A 22,717-nucleotide genomic window follows, 5' to 3' on the forward strand; every position below is an offset into this window, starting at 1 on the left:
CTTGAATCCAACACAAATATAGACATAAATAAATACATACATACATACATAATTCTACGTTAAAACCCTATTACTTATTTACAAAACTAAAAATATTTCTACTCCAACATACTATGACTATTTATATGAATTAAAAAGTAGTTCTGAGTATCAGATGTTTTATGAATATTATTTTTTTAAAACCGTGAAACTTTTTGTGCAAGAATTCATTAATTATTTATTATGTTTTATGGAAAAAAAGAAAGACAAAAAAGTAGTGAGTGTGACCTTTTGCAACAAATTGAAAATAAATAAATAATATAAATATATTGATCAACAGCAGTCAAAGAATTATGGTTTTTCTCTCTTACCTCGAAGTTTACCTTGCTTCAAAATGGTCAGCCTTGGATTTGAATCCACATCCAATTTCATGGTATCCTTGACCCAATAGACATTAACAGATGGATTCCCTGCAGCCTGACATACAAGAAGAGCATTGTGAGCCTTTTCAACGACTTTCATACCAGGGTGCTGCTTTATTTCGGGAAATCCAGTCGGGAGATTATTGTCTTCCACGACTTTGAGCGTTGATGTAGCGGACACAGGATCCCCACTTCCATTCTCAGCGAGGCATTCGAACTTAGAGTCATCGAATTTACGACGTGCAGGCTCGATCCGTAGGAGGGAACCTCCTCTGAATTCAGATATTAAATATCTGGTTTGAGAATAACTAATCTTTTCGCCATCTTTGCGCCAAAGGATGTGAGGCTTAGGGTCGCCAGAGGCGTAGCAATAAAAGGCAGCTATTCCTCCTGATCGAACAGTGATATCCTTGGGAGGATCCGTTATTTCTGGTGGATCTGCAATATGAAAAATAAGGTTTAAATTAGACATATGTTTTAGGGACTTCGATAGAGTACTGTTATCACAAATTTGTTATGGAAGGGCCTGAGTTGAATGATTATAGACAACTCACCATGAATAGGGCATATAAATATTAATATTGAAAGAATTATATTGAGGGATGATTACGGCACTGGGTATTGTAAGAAAATAAAAAAACTTGATGGAACCTTTGGCATCCTCCTTTTTATTTAAAAAAGGAACTTACTCGAAAAAAACGTAAAGAATGGAGAATTTAAAACGACTTCTGGGTATTGGGAGTGAGTGGGAGGTTTAACGAGGGGTGTCTCCGTGGGGAGTGGGAAACCGAGTTCTTGAAACTCTAGATCCGACATTTCCGTCACTCCGTCAGGATCAGTCAAGTTAAAAGCTCCAGATAGAAATTCTATGCTAGAGAATGAGGAGAAAAGACTAGTACTACTCCTTTTGATGCCTTCCTCACCCTCATTCCCATCATCCCTGTTTTCTCCACCTAAGAAACTTGAGAGAGATGCAAGTTTCGGAACGACAGCTAGAAAAGAAAGAGGGGGCGGATTGGAGAGGCCTTCGGAAATTTAGCTCTTGTGAAGGAAAAATTAATTTACTTTATATTTTTTGTAGCATGTACATTAGACGTTAAGTTAAAATCCTTGCAAATTATAGTAATAGCAACAACAACAAAAAAAAGCCACTAATATTAACTAATCACTTTTATTTATATAACTAAGTATTTTTTTGTATTGTTTCTAGGTGGTGTGTTGACAAATTATTGACAGAATTGATATTATGTTTATTATTATAAGCAAATAATAAATGGATTTTACTAATAATAGACCCATATTAGTAAGTAATTGTGTAAGTATAGCTATAGCTACCTTAGTCCATGATTAATTTACTGTGTAAAAGGAGATAAATCAGCTCATAAATACGCCAAATTAGATATATTTGGAGTTGTATAAAATATGACCTGCTAGTATGCTTAAAATATGTAAGCGAAAAGAGACATGGCACTCCTAATAATTTGAAGAATGTTCCAAAAGAGGAAAGTCCTCCTTTCATGAGTGTTCACACTAGTGATTACTTTATATTAAGATGTTCTCACCTCAAAAATGAAAGAGTAATCGTAGCAGGTTTTGAGAATAAAAATACTCTTTAGATTGTAACTACAAATAGTCTAGGGCATATTTTCTACATTTCTGGATGTATCATATCCCTTTAAATTCCTAAATATACATAAAGATGTCCCAGTTTTTAAATTATATATTTGTTTTACAACCTCCGACTCATTGTCAAGAGTGATTTGTCAAAGGAAAAGTGATATTCCCTAAGTATTACTGAATTTGGGGGATTTTCGGAAAGATTGTGACACTTTTTGCCTCTTTTAGAATATTCAACTATCCTTAAAAAATCGTAATAAGTAAATATAACAATGGTCTTTATTTATTTTTTATTATTTTAAATAGACGATAAGTCAAAAAACACTCATCAAAAGCTTAAAAATGGAAATTGTTTTAGGTAGGCAGAAATATTATGATTTTAACTACCAAAAGCAATAGAAAAGTTCCATAATCTTTCCGAAAATGCGAGAAATTCAGAAAAACTATATAAATATCATTTTTTTCACCAATAAGAATAACACAATTATTTGATACTTCATCCCACTTATCTAAAAATGTACATTGTATTTTGTTGTCAGACATCAATTTTTCTAATTATAATCCTCCTATAATTAGTAGTGTTTTGAACGTTGATTGATTGAATTCAAATTACTTTTTGCTAAGCTAGCCCTGAACGATTCCCATTAGTTATTGAATAATAATATGATCATACGTGGGAAAAGGAATCAACAACTATCAAGTAATTTTGGGACTCCCTCAAAGGTTGCAAGATACAATAAAGGGGTAAAAGTGGTTCTTGTGAAGGTTTTTTATCCCCTAGGAGCAGTCAAAACAAAATATACTTTCAAAAACGGGAGAGTCTAATATATATTAACACATATTAATAAAATTCCTTCTGCAAGAATTAGTCTTAATTACTTATATACCTAGGAACATATTAATTGCAGTTCATTTGAAACACCTGCTGCTCTATCAAAAGGTTTAACTACTTTTCTAAGATCCCATACATATATTTATTCATAATATTAAACCATTAATCTTGCTAAAAAAAACCCCATACTGTTACAACAACGCACATCCGTCCAATTGTTCATATCATTAAAGGAGTAAGGGATTAAATATATAAATATGTATTGGAGGGAGAAAGGGTGGTAGGTAGGGGGTAGGATGATCCTCTCTCTCCCTTAGAAAGAAGAAACATATATGTGTACAAACCAGGGAAGAGATGCATCTCCACTCCAAGGATTTGAACTGGTTTGGTATACATTATACATATATAATCAGTGATAATATCATTTCCCTTAAGTCAGGCAGTATAGGCAACTCTACTGGATTCCTGGTAAGTAGGCGCCAATGTAGCAATCAAATTTGAGATATTATTTCCATTAAAATAATAGAATTGACTCATGAAGACTTTCTTGCAATTATTTTTCATAACTTCAAATATAGGTTTTCAAGGCAACAGTCCATAGATGAATGTACTTCCTTATATGACGGTCATATACAATTCTACAGTACAATACATAAATGGTAAGATGGAATCAAGCGTGGACATATCAAGTAGCAGCCTACCTACACTTAATCGTGCATCCATACCTAACAAATAGTTAGTTTTTTAGACTTTTATACAACATAAATTTACTCCGTTTCTTACAAATAGAAGAGAGAAAGAACAAGACGTATATAATAATAAGTATGCAAATGGATAAATATGAATTTTTATAAAATATTCCCCACATCTTTGTTGTGACATAAATAACTACTATGTAGTGTAGTAAATTCTAGATTAGGGTGGCCCTTAAAAACTAATGCTTTACTTTTACTTGTATGAACCTTCCCATCCCCAATTACTTATTGTTTATCCCTATATTGAAAAATTTGCGGCGAAAATATTCGATAGCTCCAGTTTTTTCTAAAAAATAACAGGTATGTACAATACCAACCTTGTCTGTAAGTATAAATAAGATATTTTATCTCAATACCAAAACAATTACTCCTTTAGTAGTTTCAATATTCAATCCTTTTGAACATCAATTCAATTATTAATATATATATATATTCTATTATAAATTACATAATGCTCACAAAATAGGTTATTTTTTGAAAACTCTAAGACACCAAGGGCAATCTGATACTTCATTTCAAGAAATTAGATAGATATTTTAGATAATACCCCAATTAATTAGGATCATACTTCTGGTCGGCCCTTGAGATCCGGATGAAACTTGTACAATTAACGGATTCGAAATTAAATTAAATGATGTGACCATATATTAGGAATTATATGGCTGAAACCTTAGATGAGAGGTAAACCTGTCAGATGCTACTTTTTGAAACATTCGTAACCCCTGAAGTTTGACCCCGACAACACTAGGATCCAATAGGTTGTTTTTCTCATATTTGTTTAGGGTCTTTAAGAAATTGCCAATTTTCAAGGCAAGTAACTTTCTGAAGTTTTTTTTTTAAATACACTGACTCTACTTTCTCTAATACCAGGGTGCTACTTCGCTAACACAAAAATACCCAATGTGTTTTGTTGTCAGATGTCGATGCCCTCGTATTACGCGATACGTCATGGCTATTTCCTAATAAATTATTTTTGATAAATAGACGAATGAATAAGTTATACTATACATATGCTCCGTTTCCAAAGGAACAGGACTACGATTTCTTGTTCATCCCTTGTATCTATATATGTATTAAAATTTTTGACATCATATACAAATAAATGTATAGCAACGCTTTTAACAAAATATTACTCAGTAATATTATAATACATTATTAAATAAAATACTATAATATAAATAATGTAATCCTTTGAAAAATTATAGAGTAATAAAATGACAATGATAGTCTGGGAGTACTTCGGAAATTAATAGCAGTTGGTATGATTGACTTATATGGGTAACTACCGGCTGATTTTGGGCCTTCTTTCTGTTTCTTTTTGAAGGAAAGGTTGCTTGATACAACAAAGGTAAAGAGGTGATGAACTAGCCATTATGTCGTGCATGGTTCTTTTCTCGGTGTTGAGCAAATATACATACATTCACTTATTGAATTGTGTTTAAGAAAGTCAGGAATTCTTTTATCACTCTGAACGTCGGTCAAATGTACACATTTTAACTGCAGGGAAGGACACAAAAATTAAAATCCTCTTTGAGGCCATCTAGCCTCAGTTCTAAAATTCTGACAATTTAAAAGAGCTGACAAAAGTTACAATTTGATGTTTTGTTTTTGTGCAATCAAAAATGTCTGAGCTACAAGCAAAGCATGCAATCTCCTCCACCCAAAAGTCGATATCCAACAAGAAGATATTCACAGTGGACGCTGTTCCGAACAGGAGAAATGATCGCTTTTTGGGCTCAATCAAAAGCCCAGTTCGAGGGAAACTTCACTACCAAACATCCACTTCAGGTCATGGTCCTTGGCGTTGTGGCATTCAACGGGAGCAAGATACCTGCCTACTTCTTCAATGCCTACGAGAAAGTCACCACGGACGTTTACTACAAGGTCATCATGTACCATGTCTTGTCATAGTTGAAGAGCACGTTCCCCAGGGACAACTATGTGTTTTCCGAAGACGGCATCCCGGCATACATGTCCAAGAAGGTGCAGCATTTTTCTAGGGAGAACATGGCTACCTTCTGGCCGGCAGACTTCTTGCCTTCGTTCTCACCCGACGTCAACACCCTGAAGTTTGCTCTTAATTACGTCTAGGAGGGAAAGAGGAACAAGACTTTATTCGTTCCCGTATTGAAGCCATCATCCAGAATGTAGAGAGACATATAGGATAAAAAGTCTAGAAATTTTTGAATTACCATCTTTTGCTTCAAAAGTTTGCCATAAAAATGGCGCAAAATAAAAATATGGGGAACAGAATACGGCTTTTAAAATTTTCTCATTTTTGAGTCTTTGCCCAACCCGTGAGCAGATTGAGAGGGGCTGAGTGAGATATTGTAGATAAAAACCTGAGTTTTTTAAGTACGTATGCACAAAATCAGAGCCACTCTATTTATTGTATGTTAGATAAAACATAAACAACAGTTTTAAATAAGAATAAATATATATATTTATATAAATTGAGTACAAGGAGTAGAATAGGAACGATTCATCATAATTTGAGACGTGAGTTTGAAAATTGAATATTCATGTTGTTATTAACAACCTAAAAAAGCAAAAAAAAAAAAAAGCGTCTTTTAATACATAATAAAAGAAGTAAAAAAAAACAACAGTTTCTTCTGCTTCTCCTTCTATTCAAACCACAAGGGAATTCCCCTCTCTTCTACCTACTTTAAGTATATTATGTATATATAGTAGTAGTAGTGAAACGAATCTTTCCTCTTGTGTGTTCTTCTCCTTCCTTCATATATAGTCGTATATATGATATGTTATGTATGTTAGTTACTCTTTCTTTAAATAAAAAAAAATAAAGCTAAAAAATAAAACTTGTTCCTTATTCACAAAAGTTTTATTTTATTAATTACTTCAAAAGAAGTAAATATATAAGTTGTACCTATATATTATGTAGTTGTAGGTAGGAGGAGGACGAAGAAGAAGAGAAAGAAGAAGGAAAGAGAAAAGGAAAAAAAAAAAGAAAAAAAATCAGAGTTCAGAACAAGAAATCTTCTCCCCACATTAAACCTTTATCTTTTATCTAATTAACAGTTTATGTAGGGAAGTTTATAAGGGATAGTTAACACATATTTAGTTGCATAGTAGTGTTCTACTCAGTCAAGGCCAGGGCCCGAGTAATACTCGTACTAGGAACATTCAAAATTAATAGAAATACAAGGTTATATCATAACACTTTTCCGACTGATGTTTGACTTCAATCACGCCTTATAATAGTGACGTCATTAAGAATAACTCTTACTAAGAGTAGCTATATATTGGCCTCCTTGGCTATTACTGTTAGAGTACCATTGTTATTCGCTATGACGTCAAAATCTGTCTGTCTTTCCCAGCGGTGGGTATGGTACATCAAATTGAAAATTCTGAGTAGTCCGATAACATGATGGCATGATTTTGTATTTCTATTAACGTGTGGGACATCAAGTTTACACACATGCACAACCTTATAATTGTAAAAATATGAACATAGGCGAGAACGATACTTTTTGAGGTGTTACAATTATTATTTTATTTATTGAAAGGAGAACGTCGTCCGAGTATTGTATAATCACGAGTGCAGAGAGGCTGACACTTTAAGAGGGATTTGTTAGTGTGAGTGATTGCAATGGACTCAAAGTAGAATCGAGGATCGATAACGGGATCATTCTTGTCTATATATGTCCTTGCTTGTTAAAGAGTGGGTTGTAAGTTTATTTCCTTCATCTCATAGCTTCTCGCAGTGATGAGATGAAGCACATTGACAGCTAAGCTACTTTGTTCCAGACATTCTTCAAATTATGAGGGTGACCACGTTCCTTCTCTGGTTTCGTATGTTCCCCTTTTTGTACGGGATCAACCAACAAAGACTGAGTAAACAAAGGAGTTCATAGTTTTTTATTTGTCTGGAAAATCAGGAATTAATGCTGTATTCTGTACTTCTGAAGGTTTATTGTAATTTAGGTTGTAGTATATACATTCAGTGAAGAAATTAAGTATTTGATCCCTTGCCGATTTTGTAAGGGTATAAAATAGGCAATCACAACAAGGTTTGGAACAAATTATTTTCCAAAGCTGTTATTATTATCAAGCATTCAATTATACGTGGTCTCATGAGAGACAATAAGTGTTTGTTTGGTCGTTATAAGTGTAATTCTTTGTTGGACTCGGAGTAGAATTGAGGATCAACATCCCAGTAATTACCGCCTATGTGGGGAGTGGGATTTGTGTTGATGCCCTTCTTCTAAAGGCTGCTTGCAGATGATCTAATATAACTTCATAGAAGCTAAACTTTTTTTCCTCCAAAACATTCCTCATATTGTCATGGTGACAATGTTAATTTTCTATTTATCTTATTTTTACATTCTGACGGGACATATATTAAGTTTTGAGGATGAATATCTGCTAAAGAAAAAAGACGACTTCACTGCATTGAAGGGCAGATGGACAAGGCCATGTACCCAGGAAATATTGGGCAACAACCTCCTTTCACCATAGAATGGCACTACATATGGGTATTCCGGCAAGTTAATGGCACAAAACATACGGCCAAAGCAACAAAAGAGTGTCTCAAGACAAAGCACATTAAGGTCATGGAGTGGCAAAGCTAGTCCTGAACCTCAATCCCACAGAAAATCTTCATGAGTCTGCAAACTTACGAAATTGGCAAGGAATCAAATAATTATTTCCTTCACTGTATAGCTACAAATTACTCTTGTCTTTCAAAATACCCAACTACGAGTTACGACTGAAACTTGTACAATTGCACGTATTTTCATATTTATGCACAAAAGTTATTTTAACTACTCAATATGAAATGAAAAGATGTATTTGAACATTTACAGAGTATTTGATACATCTCTAATCCCCATTATTCATAAGAAAGTCCCCAAATACTTAGAAACCCATCTTAGCACAGAGTCGACTACCCCACCACTAATTCTCCTACAACCACTATTCATTTCTATGTTGTATAATAGTATAACATGAAAGGGTAAAAAAACAAAAAACCAACCAACAAATATATACTAGAGCAAACAGACAGACAACCAATGAAGGAATGAATAAACGAACCAAGGAACGAACGAAAAGAAAAAGCAGATGGTTATTTCCCATGAGAAATATATTATTGGATAAATATATATATTCAAAAGCATATCTAAAAAATGAAATACATATATATCTCTTACGCAGTAGAATAAGAGAAACCAGAAGAAAGTAAAAATAAAGGTAGATATTATGATTTAAAGTCAAAAAAAAAAAAAAAAAAAAAAAAAAAAACGATTGAAAGAGTTGAAATAATAATCATAATCCGGCAAAAACATTTCCATATACCAAAAAAAAAAAAAAAAAAAAGGGGGAGGAAGAATTTATCAATAACAACCTCGGGAGAATCAATTTGCATAAAAAAGAAAGAAAAATGTCAAGAAGAGAGAGAGAGAGTTGGAAAAAAAAAAAAAAAAAAAAAAAAAAAAAAGACAGAAAAAAAGTAGAGAAACGTAATGGTTTAGTTAAAGAAATAAAATACAATAATATGATATAAAATATGGGAAAAAATCCTTTTTACTAAAAAAAAAAGTGGAAGAATTATGATTCTAATCATTTCTCACTCATAATTTGAATAAATTTAATAAAAGTCAAGGAAAATGAGAGAGAGGATGCTGATGATTATGATTAAGAAAGCAGCATCTAATGATGAGGTTTTTTTTTGTTGACAGAAACCCTTTACATTTTATTTATCCATTTGTTCCTCATTTTTACAATACCAATGGATCCATTCTTTTTGAATCCATGTTCCATCTTTTTTTATCCATGTTTTTTTTTTTCGTGAGGACGTTAAAGGGGCAAGCATCTTAACGTATGACTCCCACAAATTAAAAATTTAATGACTTTGTGTGTGCATCCACGTGCTATCAAAAATGCAACAGTTTTATTTTCTGTGTAGATTCATACCAGTTGGTAGGTAAATAATAGATAGTATGTTAAAGGTTAAATTAATTAATATACATCTCCCTGTTTCTTGGCTTCCCCCTTTTTTTTGACGAGAGGTTGCGATATACAAAAAAAAAAAAAAAAAAAAAAAAAAAAGTAACGACATGTATTCGTAAGTTTATTAATTTCCCATCAGAGCCGATGGTGCATTTAAATACGGCAGTAGTTGAACTAGTATATGTATGACACATGGGCTGAAAAGTCCATTGCTTAACAAAGAAAACCGGTTTTTTTTCGTTCAAAATTGGTTTTTTTTCACTAATTATTATTTATTTAATTTTATTTTTTTATATGCTTTATCAAGCAGAGTTTCCATAACGCTTATTCAGGCATTGCGTAGCATTAACTCTATTTTTTTCCATAAAGAATCAATGTAAAATTAAAAACCAAAAGTGTTTTTGATCTATTGTTTTGGAAATAAAAAAAGTGTCACACTTAGAGCAATAACTCACTAACTAAAATTCAGATTTGTGTGAAATTTTGACAGCTGTCTTTTGAAAGTTGGTATGAACTGAAAATAAGGTGAAAAAAACACTATTTTTGTGTGAAGCCCGGGAATTTTGTATATGGGTCATTCAATGATAACTTTTATTTTCAAAGGGAGGAAGTGTTATCAAAAGATATCTAATTTGGATAACAATTCAGAGCCTTGTTGGTCCTTTTTTTCAGTTTAAGCTACTACATTACATAAAATATACAGGGAATAATAGGTTTATCTTTTATTTAAGAAACATAATTCCAAAAGAAATGATGTTTGGTAAACATTTCCGAGTTCAAATTGACTTTTTTGGGGGCCTACAAAAGTAAATGTACTAGTAGACTAAAGTAAAAACACAATTCTTGAAAAAGTAAGAGGAAATAATCTAATTTAATATGGTTATGTATTAAAGGGAGAAGATTAAAAAAAGTTATAGATAGATGAGTTAATAATGATGTAATGTTTAACTCAATCAGACAGAAAGAAAGAACAACAAATGAAGAATAAAGAAAAGATGACGGTTGATTGATGATGTGATGTTTCTCTCTCTTTCTCTTTCTATTGGGGCTATTAGAGCGAGCTCCACCAACATGCACAAAACAAAGAGCCTAATACCCCCTGACATCGACATCCCACTGTCCTAATTTTGTTATTATTATTATTATTGTAACAATAACAACAATATCAAATAGTATAACTTTTCTTCTTTAGAAGGTAATAAATTTTCATTATCCTTCCGTAACTACAATGTACGTAGTCTTCTTATACTTTATACAATAAACCTTCTTCTTCCAAGGGACTAAGTATTAAGAAGAAGAAGAAGAAGAAAAAATGCAACAAGGTGTATGTATATACATAAATAGATATAACTAACACTGTCTGACTCTACGCAGATACACACAGCTTAATTAGGAGTTGTTATATCTCTTTAATGCATCGCTGCCTACTACCCATGGTTGATTTGAATTAAAGTTTTCTTGAAAATAAACAATGTCTTCTTGTAGCTGTAAGGTAGGGGCGGGGGAGATATGTATATGGGTCTTGTTGAAAAACGTATATTCGAAATCACTTTGTACAGGATGAACCAATAGAACAACTTCAAAGGCAAAAAAACAAGTTCTTTAATTCAAGAAAGCTTTTTTTTATTATTTCATAATTATAGTACAGATTTGAAGTTTATTTTTATTTTTAATGATATCAAATAGTTGTTGCACTCTTCCACTGACGCTTAAACTGAACTTGGGTATAGAGATGTTTCAGAGGGATAGTTATCTTATACAAAGAGATGCAGAATTTAATTGGCAACATATCTTTTATGATAGTTATGTATGATTAGTTTTTACAGTTATTAATTATTGGCAATTCCCGTAAAATCTTAAAAATGTTTTTTTTTCCCCGGTATAAATCCAGTTCCAATTACCCAATTTGAACAAACTGCACTAATTTAAAATTCTTATATGAAATCAGAATTAATGGCACTAACTAATAACTATCTAACGTCATTATGCATGTAGTTATTTTTGTCCAAAGATTTTACCAATTTCAAATTATGAAAATAAATTGAAAAAATAGTTTTTTTTTGTACATTAGGAACCCTAAAACACATGTTCCTCACCACTTTAACGCATGAGTGCGACTGACTGTATTTCCTAGAAGGCTTTCGAATCAAGACACGCAAATTCAGGACCGGCCCAAAAATTATTACTTAAAAAAATAATAATAATAAGCCCCCCACCCAAAAAAACAACAGCTGCAGACGCCATTGATATAAGATGAAATATAAATGAGACAAATTGGAGAATTACATATCAAATTAACATTGATATATGTAGGTACCAAGGTGTTATCTCACTACCACAAAAAGATACATTGTATTTAATTATCAGCTGTGGATCTTTTTGCTTCTTTTCCTCCCATCAGTGTTCTTAATATTTGTAGAATTTGTATTAGTTTTAAGGTACTGCAAGCAATTACTAACAATAAACTATTGAATAATAATTCCATCCATGGTTGGGAAGTATTGGATAACTACCAACGGATTTTGGGCTCTTTTATAAGAAGAAAGGGCTGTTCTCCTGTTCCAAATATGTACTATTAATACAATGAATCATTGATATCTTCCACAAGACAAACAAAAGATAAATTCCCAAGTAAAGAAAAAGGGGAAAAGGACAGAAAGATTTAACTAACTACTTACAAACATGGTATTTTAAATATTAAATACAAATGTGCACATTCATTGGGTTTTATTTCAGGCTAACATACATATATATTAGGACTCTCACCCGATATCCCGGGATTTCTCGGGGTTTAATACTCTTTCTTATTTCCTAATATAAGTTCACTGTAATTACATATGTACTACGGATCGGATTGCCTAGTTAAAACCCCTCGCACTATTAGTAATGGTGTGTTGGACTTTATTTTTTCTGCAAGTCTCAACTGTCCGTCCTTGGAATATATAATAAAAATGTCAAAAAAATTCATTATATATAATGGAAACACACAGAAAAGGAAACACACTCTCAAACATGGAGCGGGGTGGGATCGGATTGGGCCACGGTCCTATATAAGGCTTACACAATCTTAACTATAAGGGATACATAGTCATGAAAATTATGTGTATTTTGGGGGTGTTCCAAAAGAAACAGATACTCAACATGGTAATCCTCACAATTTGAAGAGGTTTTTAGAGGAAAACTACGTATATGTCGCTTCATTAAATCAAATAGAATCAGATATGACGTGGGGGAAGGGAGAGAAGGAAATAAACCAGTATATTGGGAATAATCAGTCACATGTCGATCCTCAACTTTACACTGAGTCCAACAAGGACTTACAATTATAACTCTGCAACAAATCCTCCAGTCTTTTATGAGCACACAAATGTTAACTCAGGTTTTGAATATTGTTGAAAAGGAATTTCACCCCTCAGGAGTTAAATAATAATGACAACAGCTGAGGAAAAGAAAATTCCTTCTTCCGATAAACAATTTCAAAAAATACACGGGATTTGAATCACTTATGATAATGAGAATGATTGGGGATTTATGAAGGGGTGTGCCCCAGCTTCAAATGCCTTTGTAAAGTATACAAAGTCAGACTTTAATTTAAGAGAACTTGTTATTTACTAACTGTATCCAAATTATTTCCCGGGAGCCGACCAAAAAGAAGACCACAATAGATATACTAATATGTACATATAAGTATTTTATATGCCTATGTACAATGAACATAAATACCCTCATTTGTTCTCCTCTTGTTAGATCCTTCAATCTACAATATATATAATATGTACTATAGAAATAAAAATCTTTTTTATTTTATTTTTTTGTTTCCTTTATTATTATTATTATTTAAAACAAGGTTTTATCTAAATCCTTTTAAGGTAATAGGAGCAGTAGAATCTACTACATATCCTTAATGGAATTCCTACATAGTCATATACTTATTCAACATAAAGTAATCGGAGAAAATAAAAGGCATGACTTAGATACTTTGAGGAGAGAAACCACTTAAGTAGTTTTTTGGAGTACAAATACGAGGAACAACAAGTAGGCGGATTCCTATTTATGATATGTATTAAGGATAGAGTTACATAAAATATGATCTGAACACGTGTGACATTTAAAAAAAAAAAAAAAAAAAAAAAAGGGAATCTGAAGAGTTTTTTATTTTCCAAAGTTATGATTATTCTTTAATCCTTGAAGAGAGAACATATAAGTAACAAGTAATCAGGAGTGCATGAAACGGAATGTAACACTGTGGATTTGTTTGGGAGTTTTAGATGTAAGACTTTTTTTCGACACACACTCAAAAGGCCTGAGATTATTCAAATTCTTATAACCTCTATCACTAAGAATATAAACTAATCCCCGACCAACTGTCACGACAATAAATATAATTATTATTACTCACATAAAGATAAATATAATTACCTAGTAAGATTGAGGATCGATATCCGAGTAACTCCTTGCTAAATACGCAGTAAATTCATTACAGATCATGAAACTAGATGTACCGAAATCTACAATGGCTTTTTTGCCTAACCCTATACTCTCTATAATTGAAATTAACGTATGAAATGTATTCGTAAAGTCTGGAATTGTGACTGAACTTACTACTACAATATAAAAGGAATCCTGAAACGCAATTTCTCATTTTTACTGAATCGTCTCAGCCCTCGTCTGAGATAATTTGCCTTTTAAAAAAATTTAAGAATAAAAAAAAAATATATATATATATATTGAACAATTTAATTGTGAGGATGAATTTTTGGTACATTAAGTATACAATATTTTTAGATGCTCCTCCAAAGGATTAATAATTATAATTTGTACATAGAAATAGAGGATAATTATTCGTGAAAAAATATAAATGTACTCAAACTCACTACTTAACTTAAAAAAAACAATCATCCTAGCTTTTTTTATCCCAATGGGTCACGATTGATATTTATGATGCCCGGTACTTTTGCATAAGGATATATGACTTGAGGCATTTTACTTTTAAAAAAAATATTAATAAGGCTTATATGTTGCTATTGTTTATTTTTGGTTGAAATTGATGTTCCATTTGTTTTTTTTTTTAAATCAAAATTTGTATTGTGTATAACTATAAAACGCGTTAAAAGGTTGTTTTCTGTTGGAATAATGATGGAATTATACTTTTTCCTCGTATTAGGGGTTTTCGTCAATCCAAGAGTCTTGTCTAATATGAATAATCTCTCATGTCTATTGATAATTAATAGCTTAGTAGCTATAAGCACTATTTCCTTTTGAATCGTTGTCCTGTCGGTTTATTTTTCTTTCTCTTATTATGCTAATTTGAATAACTATTTTGTCTCTGGGTTCGAACTCATTACATAATGAAATAGATGTTTCCAAAGCTATCATAATTATTCAATTATACAAGTCCGATTCCAATAAAATTTGTCAGTCCAAGGATCTTATCGGTCTTTTTATGCGAACTATAATTGCTTAATTGACGTATTTGTTAACTATGTCCTTTCAGCTGTTTAACATACCTCCTTTCAAAAGACAAGATTGCAGACGTTGAAAGAAAAAGGTATATGACTAGAACTTAATCTTATACATTCTAACTATCCTTTATGATTTTCTTCGTTTTTATATTATTCAATCTTAGCTATGAGTGGAAAATAGCTATAAATATATCTAGGACACAAGGACTGATGTATCGGTCTTTAATGACTGTTGAATGGTAAAAAGATTGGACCGATAAACAAAAATGAAGAGGGGAAAGACTTTATTCGAAAATCAGTCCTAGGACCAATCAAACAGTAGTATTGGTAATTAAAACGAGCCTTTTATTCGTTTCCTGCAGAAAGAGTGCTCCTTTTTAAATGAATTATATTTTTTGCACACACATTCTACCTGATGAGGAATCCCTTTGAAAAATAAGTTTAAAAAAAGGGGTATAATAGTCAAAATAAAGTCTGTTGAGCAATATGTGTGTGTGTGTGTATAATAAAAGTACCCAATAAATGAAAATTAAAAGAAGTAAGAAGAAGGAATTGAATTAATAAAATAAAATAAATATATAAAAATAAAGTTAGCAAGCTTATGGATGTGATAAAATTACAATTTAAGAATAAGAGAGAAGAAAATAAATATATGTATATACTAGAGTGGGTCGAAAATCCGAATTTTTAAGAAGTCGATCAAGGATAAAATATAGAACAGATCCTCATTTTCTCAGGTTCGGGTCGATTAGGATCTCTAGACGTAAATATTTGAGTGAATTTGTGTTACCCAAACTTCCGGATCTAGATCCAAAATTAGAGGGGATAATTTAGTCAAAACTTGATAAGAATTTTACCCAAAGTTCGGACCTAAAGACGGCCGGTACTTCAGACTGTGTGTACTACTAGAACTAATTAAAAGAAGATGAAATAAAGTTGAGGTACATAATCAAGGACCCAACTTAATAAGTCTTTAATAAGGACTGACACACCATTATTTAGAATTATTGTTATAATATCATTGGCCACGTCAGCACTTGTTTTGTATCTCGAAACCTATCCCCCAAAATAAACAGAAAAAAGGCCCAAAATCACCTGGCAGCCGGTTAATAAGAACACATTTGAATCTAACCAATCAATCGTAACAACACGGATTTGAGGAAAAGAAAATAAAACAAACATTGACAGCTGAACATCAAATACAGTTGTACATAGATTTATGTGTTAGGGAAGTAAAGCCGTGTGGAATAAAATAATATTATCAATTACAATGGAAAATATGAAAAAAACTTATCCGATACAAAAACTTCCCATGTAAATAAATAATTTCTTTATTAAAAAATTATATTTGCATCAAGTGAAAAAAATTATATTATTCTTCCCTCCACTTTCAAAAACAAGGGTATCAAACCTGCTATCAGCATGCCAAATTCCAGAACAATGCAACGCATTTATGAGATTTCCCAATTCAGTTGAAACTTAATTTAAACATAAATTGCTAATTATAATTTTTTGTCCTTATTAACACCAATCATGATAAGAAATTTGATTTCTGACCATAAACTTGTACTTTTAGCCTATATAATCAAATGGTTAAGTTTCGTTCTTATTGGAACTAAATATAGATGCCACAAATCAAATTCAGTATTTTCTGTTACACATGGTTTTCATTTCATCTTTATCATTAAGATCCTAACAATAATATATCATTTTTTGTCTACAATAATAATTATTAATCATCTTCAATACCAAATGTAAAGTTAATTCTCATAGGGATAAGGTAAGTAATCTTATCTTATCTTTACGACTGAGAAAAAGGGGGGTAGTAATCCACAGAAAAGGCAGAAGCTATATATAGAAAAAAAAAAAACCAGTCCTTGTGTTTTTTTAAAAATTTGATATATATATATATACAGACCAATATTTCAGAGACATATTTGAGCCAATTGTAGGTTATTAACTCAAATACCTGGGATGAAAAAAGATACTCAAGAATTTTAGCTATAGTTCAAAAACTTTATTTGATTAAAGATACTTATATCGGCCCGATCTGGCATTTCAAATAAAATCTATATTCATTTTGGCTACTTTAAGTACAAATGGGTACGCACACAAAGCTTTAATAAGAATAATTTGTGGATAAAAATTGACGATACTTTATGAAAGAATTCAATTTTGATAAATTTTTTGAAGGTTGTTTTTGTGTTGAGATATGTAACATATGTAAATGTAGTATTGGAGAAAGCCTGCAATATATTCTCTTGAGCTCAAATTATCAGGGACAGTGCTAGGTTTCATCATTGGATGACGGGAGGGGGCTTAGCCCCAAAAATTAAAAATGAGATGAATAAACAAAAGATTTTATGTACTTACGAATCCATGCAATAATTGACTATTCCATGAATAATGAACATGTGTAATTTTTGACTATTTTAATACTAATTACTAAGATATATGTAACTGATTTGGAGTACATTCTTAGTTCAAATGCCCAGAGTTATTTATATTAGTCATAAATACATAATAACCATATAATTTTAATAAATCAAAATTATATAATGGCATCAATTAATAGTTGGTAATTAGAATGACAAATGTTGCAATTAAATGAGGGGAGGTGGTGTGTGCAGAAACTTTTTTGGGGGCCCTACAAAAATACGGCACTTAAATTATTATAATTGTATCACATAACTTTTTCCGATACCCCTTTTTCAAAATTCTAAAAAGTTGTTCAAAATCCCTAAAAATAACTCACCCTAATGTATATGTATAAATACATTCATAGTATGTGAGAAAAAAAAAAAAACTAATTAAAAGAATGTCGACGGCCGTTCTTTTCATTCCTTCTGTTTCTCCTACCATTATTATTATTATTCTATTACAAGATGCAATAAATTTCTTTTTTTAAGACTTTTAAAAATATAAATAAAATTCAGTAAAGGAGGCAAAAATCCAAATTCTTATATCAAATTAATGAATAGTTCCGCCTCCCCTACTTTGGGTAAAATGACACACCATGTTTCAACAATTAATTAATCTTTCTATAACTAAAATATGCATGAATTATTTATTGCTATAATCCTAAACAAGGAATGTTCTCTACATAAAACGCACATCCTTCCTTTTTTTGACCAAGTAAGGGACTTTTTGTAAGAGTAGACTAAGAATCTAGGGGTACATAAGTCCCAAGAGTTGGCAGCGGAACACGAGAGGCTCTTCAATTGAGATTCCGGATATATTACTGTAACTTTATAGGGGGTTTCCGACCTAAAAAAGATCCAAGACATTTTCCTTCATTTTCTTTTTCAACATAGTCTCCTCGTAACTAAACAAACTTCCCCCAGTGATGTTCCCATCTCTGTGACCCTACTGAATAGTACTCGGCGTTTTTCTCTGCAAAATAATTGATTTAGAGACACTTTTTGTTTTTGGCTCAATTACTTCAAGTTGGATTTACTTAGAATCATCAAATATGAACACAACTAGCCTTTATGAATCTACTATTGTTTGAATCTTTTTAAAACGTACACTTTCAAATGGGAGAAAATTAGATGAATTACTATCAACAGATGCTGGATAGATGTGACTAGCTTTTATTTACAAGTCCTACCATCTTCACGTTAAAGTCAGACACTTTTCAGATCCCCCTTGTCCAGGAAATATTTAAGCTCATATGTAGGGTGTGACTCATTTCTAATAGGACAGTTAGAAACTGAATTTACGAATTAATCATAAGTATTATTATATAGCTCATTTATAAAAAAAAAATCCATATATATTGGGGCTAGAAATGATATAAATGATTATTCCACGTAGACCAATTGATGAGCACAATAGCCTTGAGTCTGCATCGTTTTGCAAATCAAAGGGGTCTCTTCTTCAATGATTTCCTTCCTTGCTGTCATCAATGCTTAAGTCAGAGTCTTGGGGGTAATTGTTGTAGCACACCTTCCTCTCTGTAATAGCCTACAAGGACAAGTCCATGGGATTCCTTTTTGGAGAGGAGGGGCTATATTGTTTTCGTCCAAAACTTGGCCAAGTTGTTCTGGCTCCACTTTTGTGTCGCATATGAGGTGTGAACAGGGGAACAGATCACAATCTTTTGGTTGGTTTTGTTTTGTGTGTATATGAGTATACATAATTTTATTACAGACCAAATTGGGGCCAAATGAATGTGGTCTTACAATTTTTTTTATTTAAAAAAAAAAAATCAGACAAGGATTTCAAAATCGAAACTCAACTTTAGTGAGTATTAATACTATACTGAAAATATGATAATTCAGTGATATATCTTTCACAAAAATATTGAGAAAATTAGTTAATACATATATGTACAATGTATATTAATTTGGAGTGAGCCATACTCCAAAAACTACATATATATACACCAACTCTATTAATGAAATTATATATAATGTACATCTATGTGTTATTGAGTAAAGTTGTCTACGTGATTCGATTTTTAATAAACAATTATTTTAAATGAAAGGAGATATCTATAAATGTTGGTGGGGTGGTAGCAGATCCCCATTTATGTTTTAGACCATGAGTGATTATGTTTAAATGGTTTCATTCCATAGCTAATAGGTACTAAGCTTTTCCTATGGGAAAACTAATAGGTTTTTTTATAGCAAAAAATTATCCATCGCGGGAGTCAAATAAGAGCTCTCTAATTCCATTTTGGGACCAAAAAAAGAAAACAAAAAGAGTACGTCATTTTTCTGTAAAACATTTGTAAGCCTGTAATAAAGTAAAGTAACTGGTTCTTTAGGATGAACTTCTTTTCTTTTTTGTATATGTTTCTTATGTAAAAATTTGATACTTAATGACATTTTAGCAAACGACTAATTAAACAATAGAAGCAGACTGTATAGTCTAACAACTGCAAATAAGTTATTGTAATTACTAATTCTAGGCATCTATTTTCAATTTCTTTTTTTAGTAAATGAGTTGCAAGATAAAATTAAGAATATATTCTCTTAAGACATGCCCAGACACGTTGTCGAAAACCCCATTGCCGAACAGAAGCTTTGGTTAGGAACAACATCTTGTATGAAATGATACATAAATCTTTGTTATAACCCTTAGAAATAAACAATCCAAATCACATTTGATTTACATTACATTAGAAGACGTAGAAAGAGTTCAATTACAAACACATCTTGAGAATTATAGAGTCAGAGACGATTACATAATATTGCAGCATGGATCATAATCATAAATATTTTTTTTATTTTTTTTCGGAAAAGAGGATTTTGGCAATAAGTTTTTAGGCAAAGTGTCCTAGAACGAGGCTGAAACTATCTAATTATGTAAATACAAGGGGAAAAACACTCCTAACTTAGCCAATATATAGTGGCATTGCGACCGAAATGACACTACGGTATTATAATGGGATAATATATTCTTTAACCCAATTTTGTTATCCATATCAAATTTGATAGGTGTGCCTTGAAAACTCTCTATTTTATCAGTTTGACAAAAACTTCATTAGTGCATCCTATCGCAAATATATCATCATCAATTGATCCACTATACATTTAAAAAATACATTGACCTTTCAGGTTTGCAAATTATTGTATCATAAAAAAATAGCTAAATCATGTTCTTGCTTTTTTGAAAAATTACAAATCTGATCTGATAGGTGTTACATGAAGAAAATAACTCATTTTTGCAAACATGAGCAAAAAACTATTAAACAGTTACTTTGAATTTCAAAAATCTGAATTTGTAACGAAAAAATCAAGTATTTAAAGATGTATTTTGTAAGCAAAATAAATATATTTTCCTTACAAAAAACACACATCTTTTCCCGATCTCCTGTTATGCTACATAGTATCCATGACAAAAGACTTTATAGTGAGTCCTCCTAATTTTCTACTACAAAATATTTTCAAAAAACGAACAACCCCACCAAGTATGAAAAATATTGAATTACTTATGCAATAAACTAAAGTTAATAAAGATATTATTAGTTTTTTTTTTACATTAATATATCCTAAGGGGGGAAAAAAGTTTATGGAAAACAATTGTTTCTAATCCTTCCGCTAAGAATACTTGAGCTGGCTCAGCACTTATTGGGGGGGGTCAATACTTTAGAAAACGATATAAGTATGTATTTATGTACCAGGTGGTCCATTGAAATCTGAACAATTTCTAATTCAATAATAAATTATGGTTGAGATAGTCCATATTTTGATATATTAGAGCCATAGTTAATTAAATAATTAAAGTGCTCTCCTGGATCATCGTCTACGTCGTCAGCGAGTCCGAAACGTTAAAATGGAAGAAAGGCTTTGTTAAAAAGGTCAAACGGTAACTGGAGAAGTTAGAGAAACCAGCTCAGGTCAATCCCCTCAAGTCCAAGAGAGTCATGCAGGAAATTTCGGGGTTTCACACCAAACTGTTCAGAGAGCTATAAAAATGTGAATAAAAAGATACGTGATAGGGTGAAGAGCTCACTTTTGACACCAGCAATGAAATAAACCCATCTCCTACGTTGCAGGGCTCTTTTGAGTTATTTTCAAATTCTTTTCTATTACACTTTTGTCCCCCGTAATGCCCTGATGCCAACTCCCTGGAATACATGTTTTAGTTGACTGTCGATTGGAAGGCCTGTAACGTCAGTCAACCAAACACTGAGGCCCTAGACTCGACACAACACTACTCAAATCTAACCTAACACATTATAATGTATATCAACAAAGCAGGGCTTTAATCAAAAAGGTACTAATAAAATAGAATATAAGTAAAAAATGGAAGGGGAAATGGTATACACAGATATAAATAGGAAGGAAAAATAAAGTTTGATTTTAATTCAATTTCCCGGAATATACATATAAATATGTATACTCTAGGTATAATACAACAGATTCTAATAATAATATAACTTGGAATATTCGTAATTTAATTCTGTTAAAGGTAAAATAAAATAAAAAAATGTAAATATATATCTTTAAAAAAAAAATCTTTGATTGAAAAAATAAATAATTAATTTCCATTCAAAAGCGTTATCTATTATTCTGTCTATAAATACATCATCCATGATATATATACATATGTATAATATATGCTGCTTAAAAGATTACACATACATGGGTATAATACATGTATCTCTAATTCATTGATGACCTCACAATGAAAGAGAAGAGTGAAATGAAAAGAGGCATTTCAATATACATATGTGGTGCCTCAACATAAATACAATCTTGAAAAAAAATGAAAAAAAAAAAATGAAAAGGAAGAAATTCCAATATATTATTTACTTTATATATACGTTTGATTGACATATTTGAATCAATTATAGGTTTATTATTCAAATTTCTGGGAGGAGTCCAGACACCTAAATACTTTTTCTATAGTGTAGAATCTTCAGCTGATTTATGAGAATCAAATTTGCCCCGATATGTCTCATTTAAAAATAAAATCTATCAATTTCTCCTTCTTTTATTAAGACGATCAATTTTGTATAATTTAAGTGTAATTTACAGAAAAAAAAACACCAAAGGTTTTGTAATAGTAATTTGTTGATATAAATTGACTCCATTTTGTGACTGATAAAAAAGCGTTCCTTTGTGTTAATGGGCACATATATAGTAAGGTTTACCGTTTTCTGGGGATACCATTTTACAGCGATTTTAAGGGGTTTTAAACCCATGGGAAATGCTTTCTTTTTTGGGA

The 22,717-nt window shown here is 31.5% G+C and overlaps 1 protein-coding gene across 20 annotated transcripts in view; it reads right to left on the reverse strand.

Moving 5' to 3' along the window:
- The window catches only part of Lar (tyrosine-protein phosphatase Lar), a 455,460-nt gene that overhangs the window by 41,777 nt on the left and 390,966 nt on the right, over positions 1–22,717 (reverse strand). For 7 of the 20 annotated variants that reach the window (XM_040715867.2, XM_040715866.2, XM_071889553.1 and 4 more), the window contains 2 exons: positions 1,091–1,393; positions 351–839 (listed from right to left, as the gene is read on the reverse strand). In XM_040715867.2, the coding sequence (XP_040571801.1) occupies positions 351–839; positions 1,091–1,393 (792 nt within the window). The remainder of the gene's footprint in view (positions 1–350; positions 840–1,090; positions 1,394–22,717) is intronic. The other 13 variants (XM_040715869.2, XM_071889559.1, XM_040715868.2 and 10 more) reach the window with 3 other exon arrangements.

The sequence above is a fragment of the Lepeophtheirus salmonis genome, chromosome 6 (assembly GCF_016086655.4).
Source record: "Lepeophtheirus salmonis chromosome 6, UVic_Lsal_1.4, whole genome shotgun sequence".
NCBI lineage: Eukaryota > Metazoa > Arthropoda > Copepoda > Siphonostomatoida > Caligidae > Lepeophtheirus > Lepeophtheirus salmonis.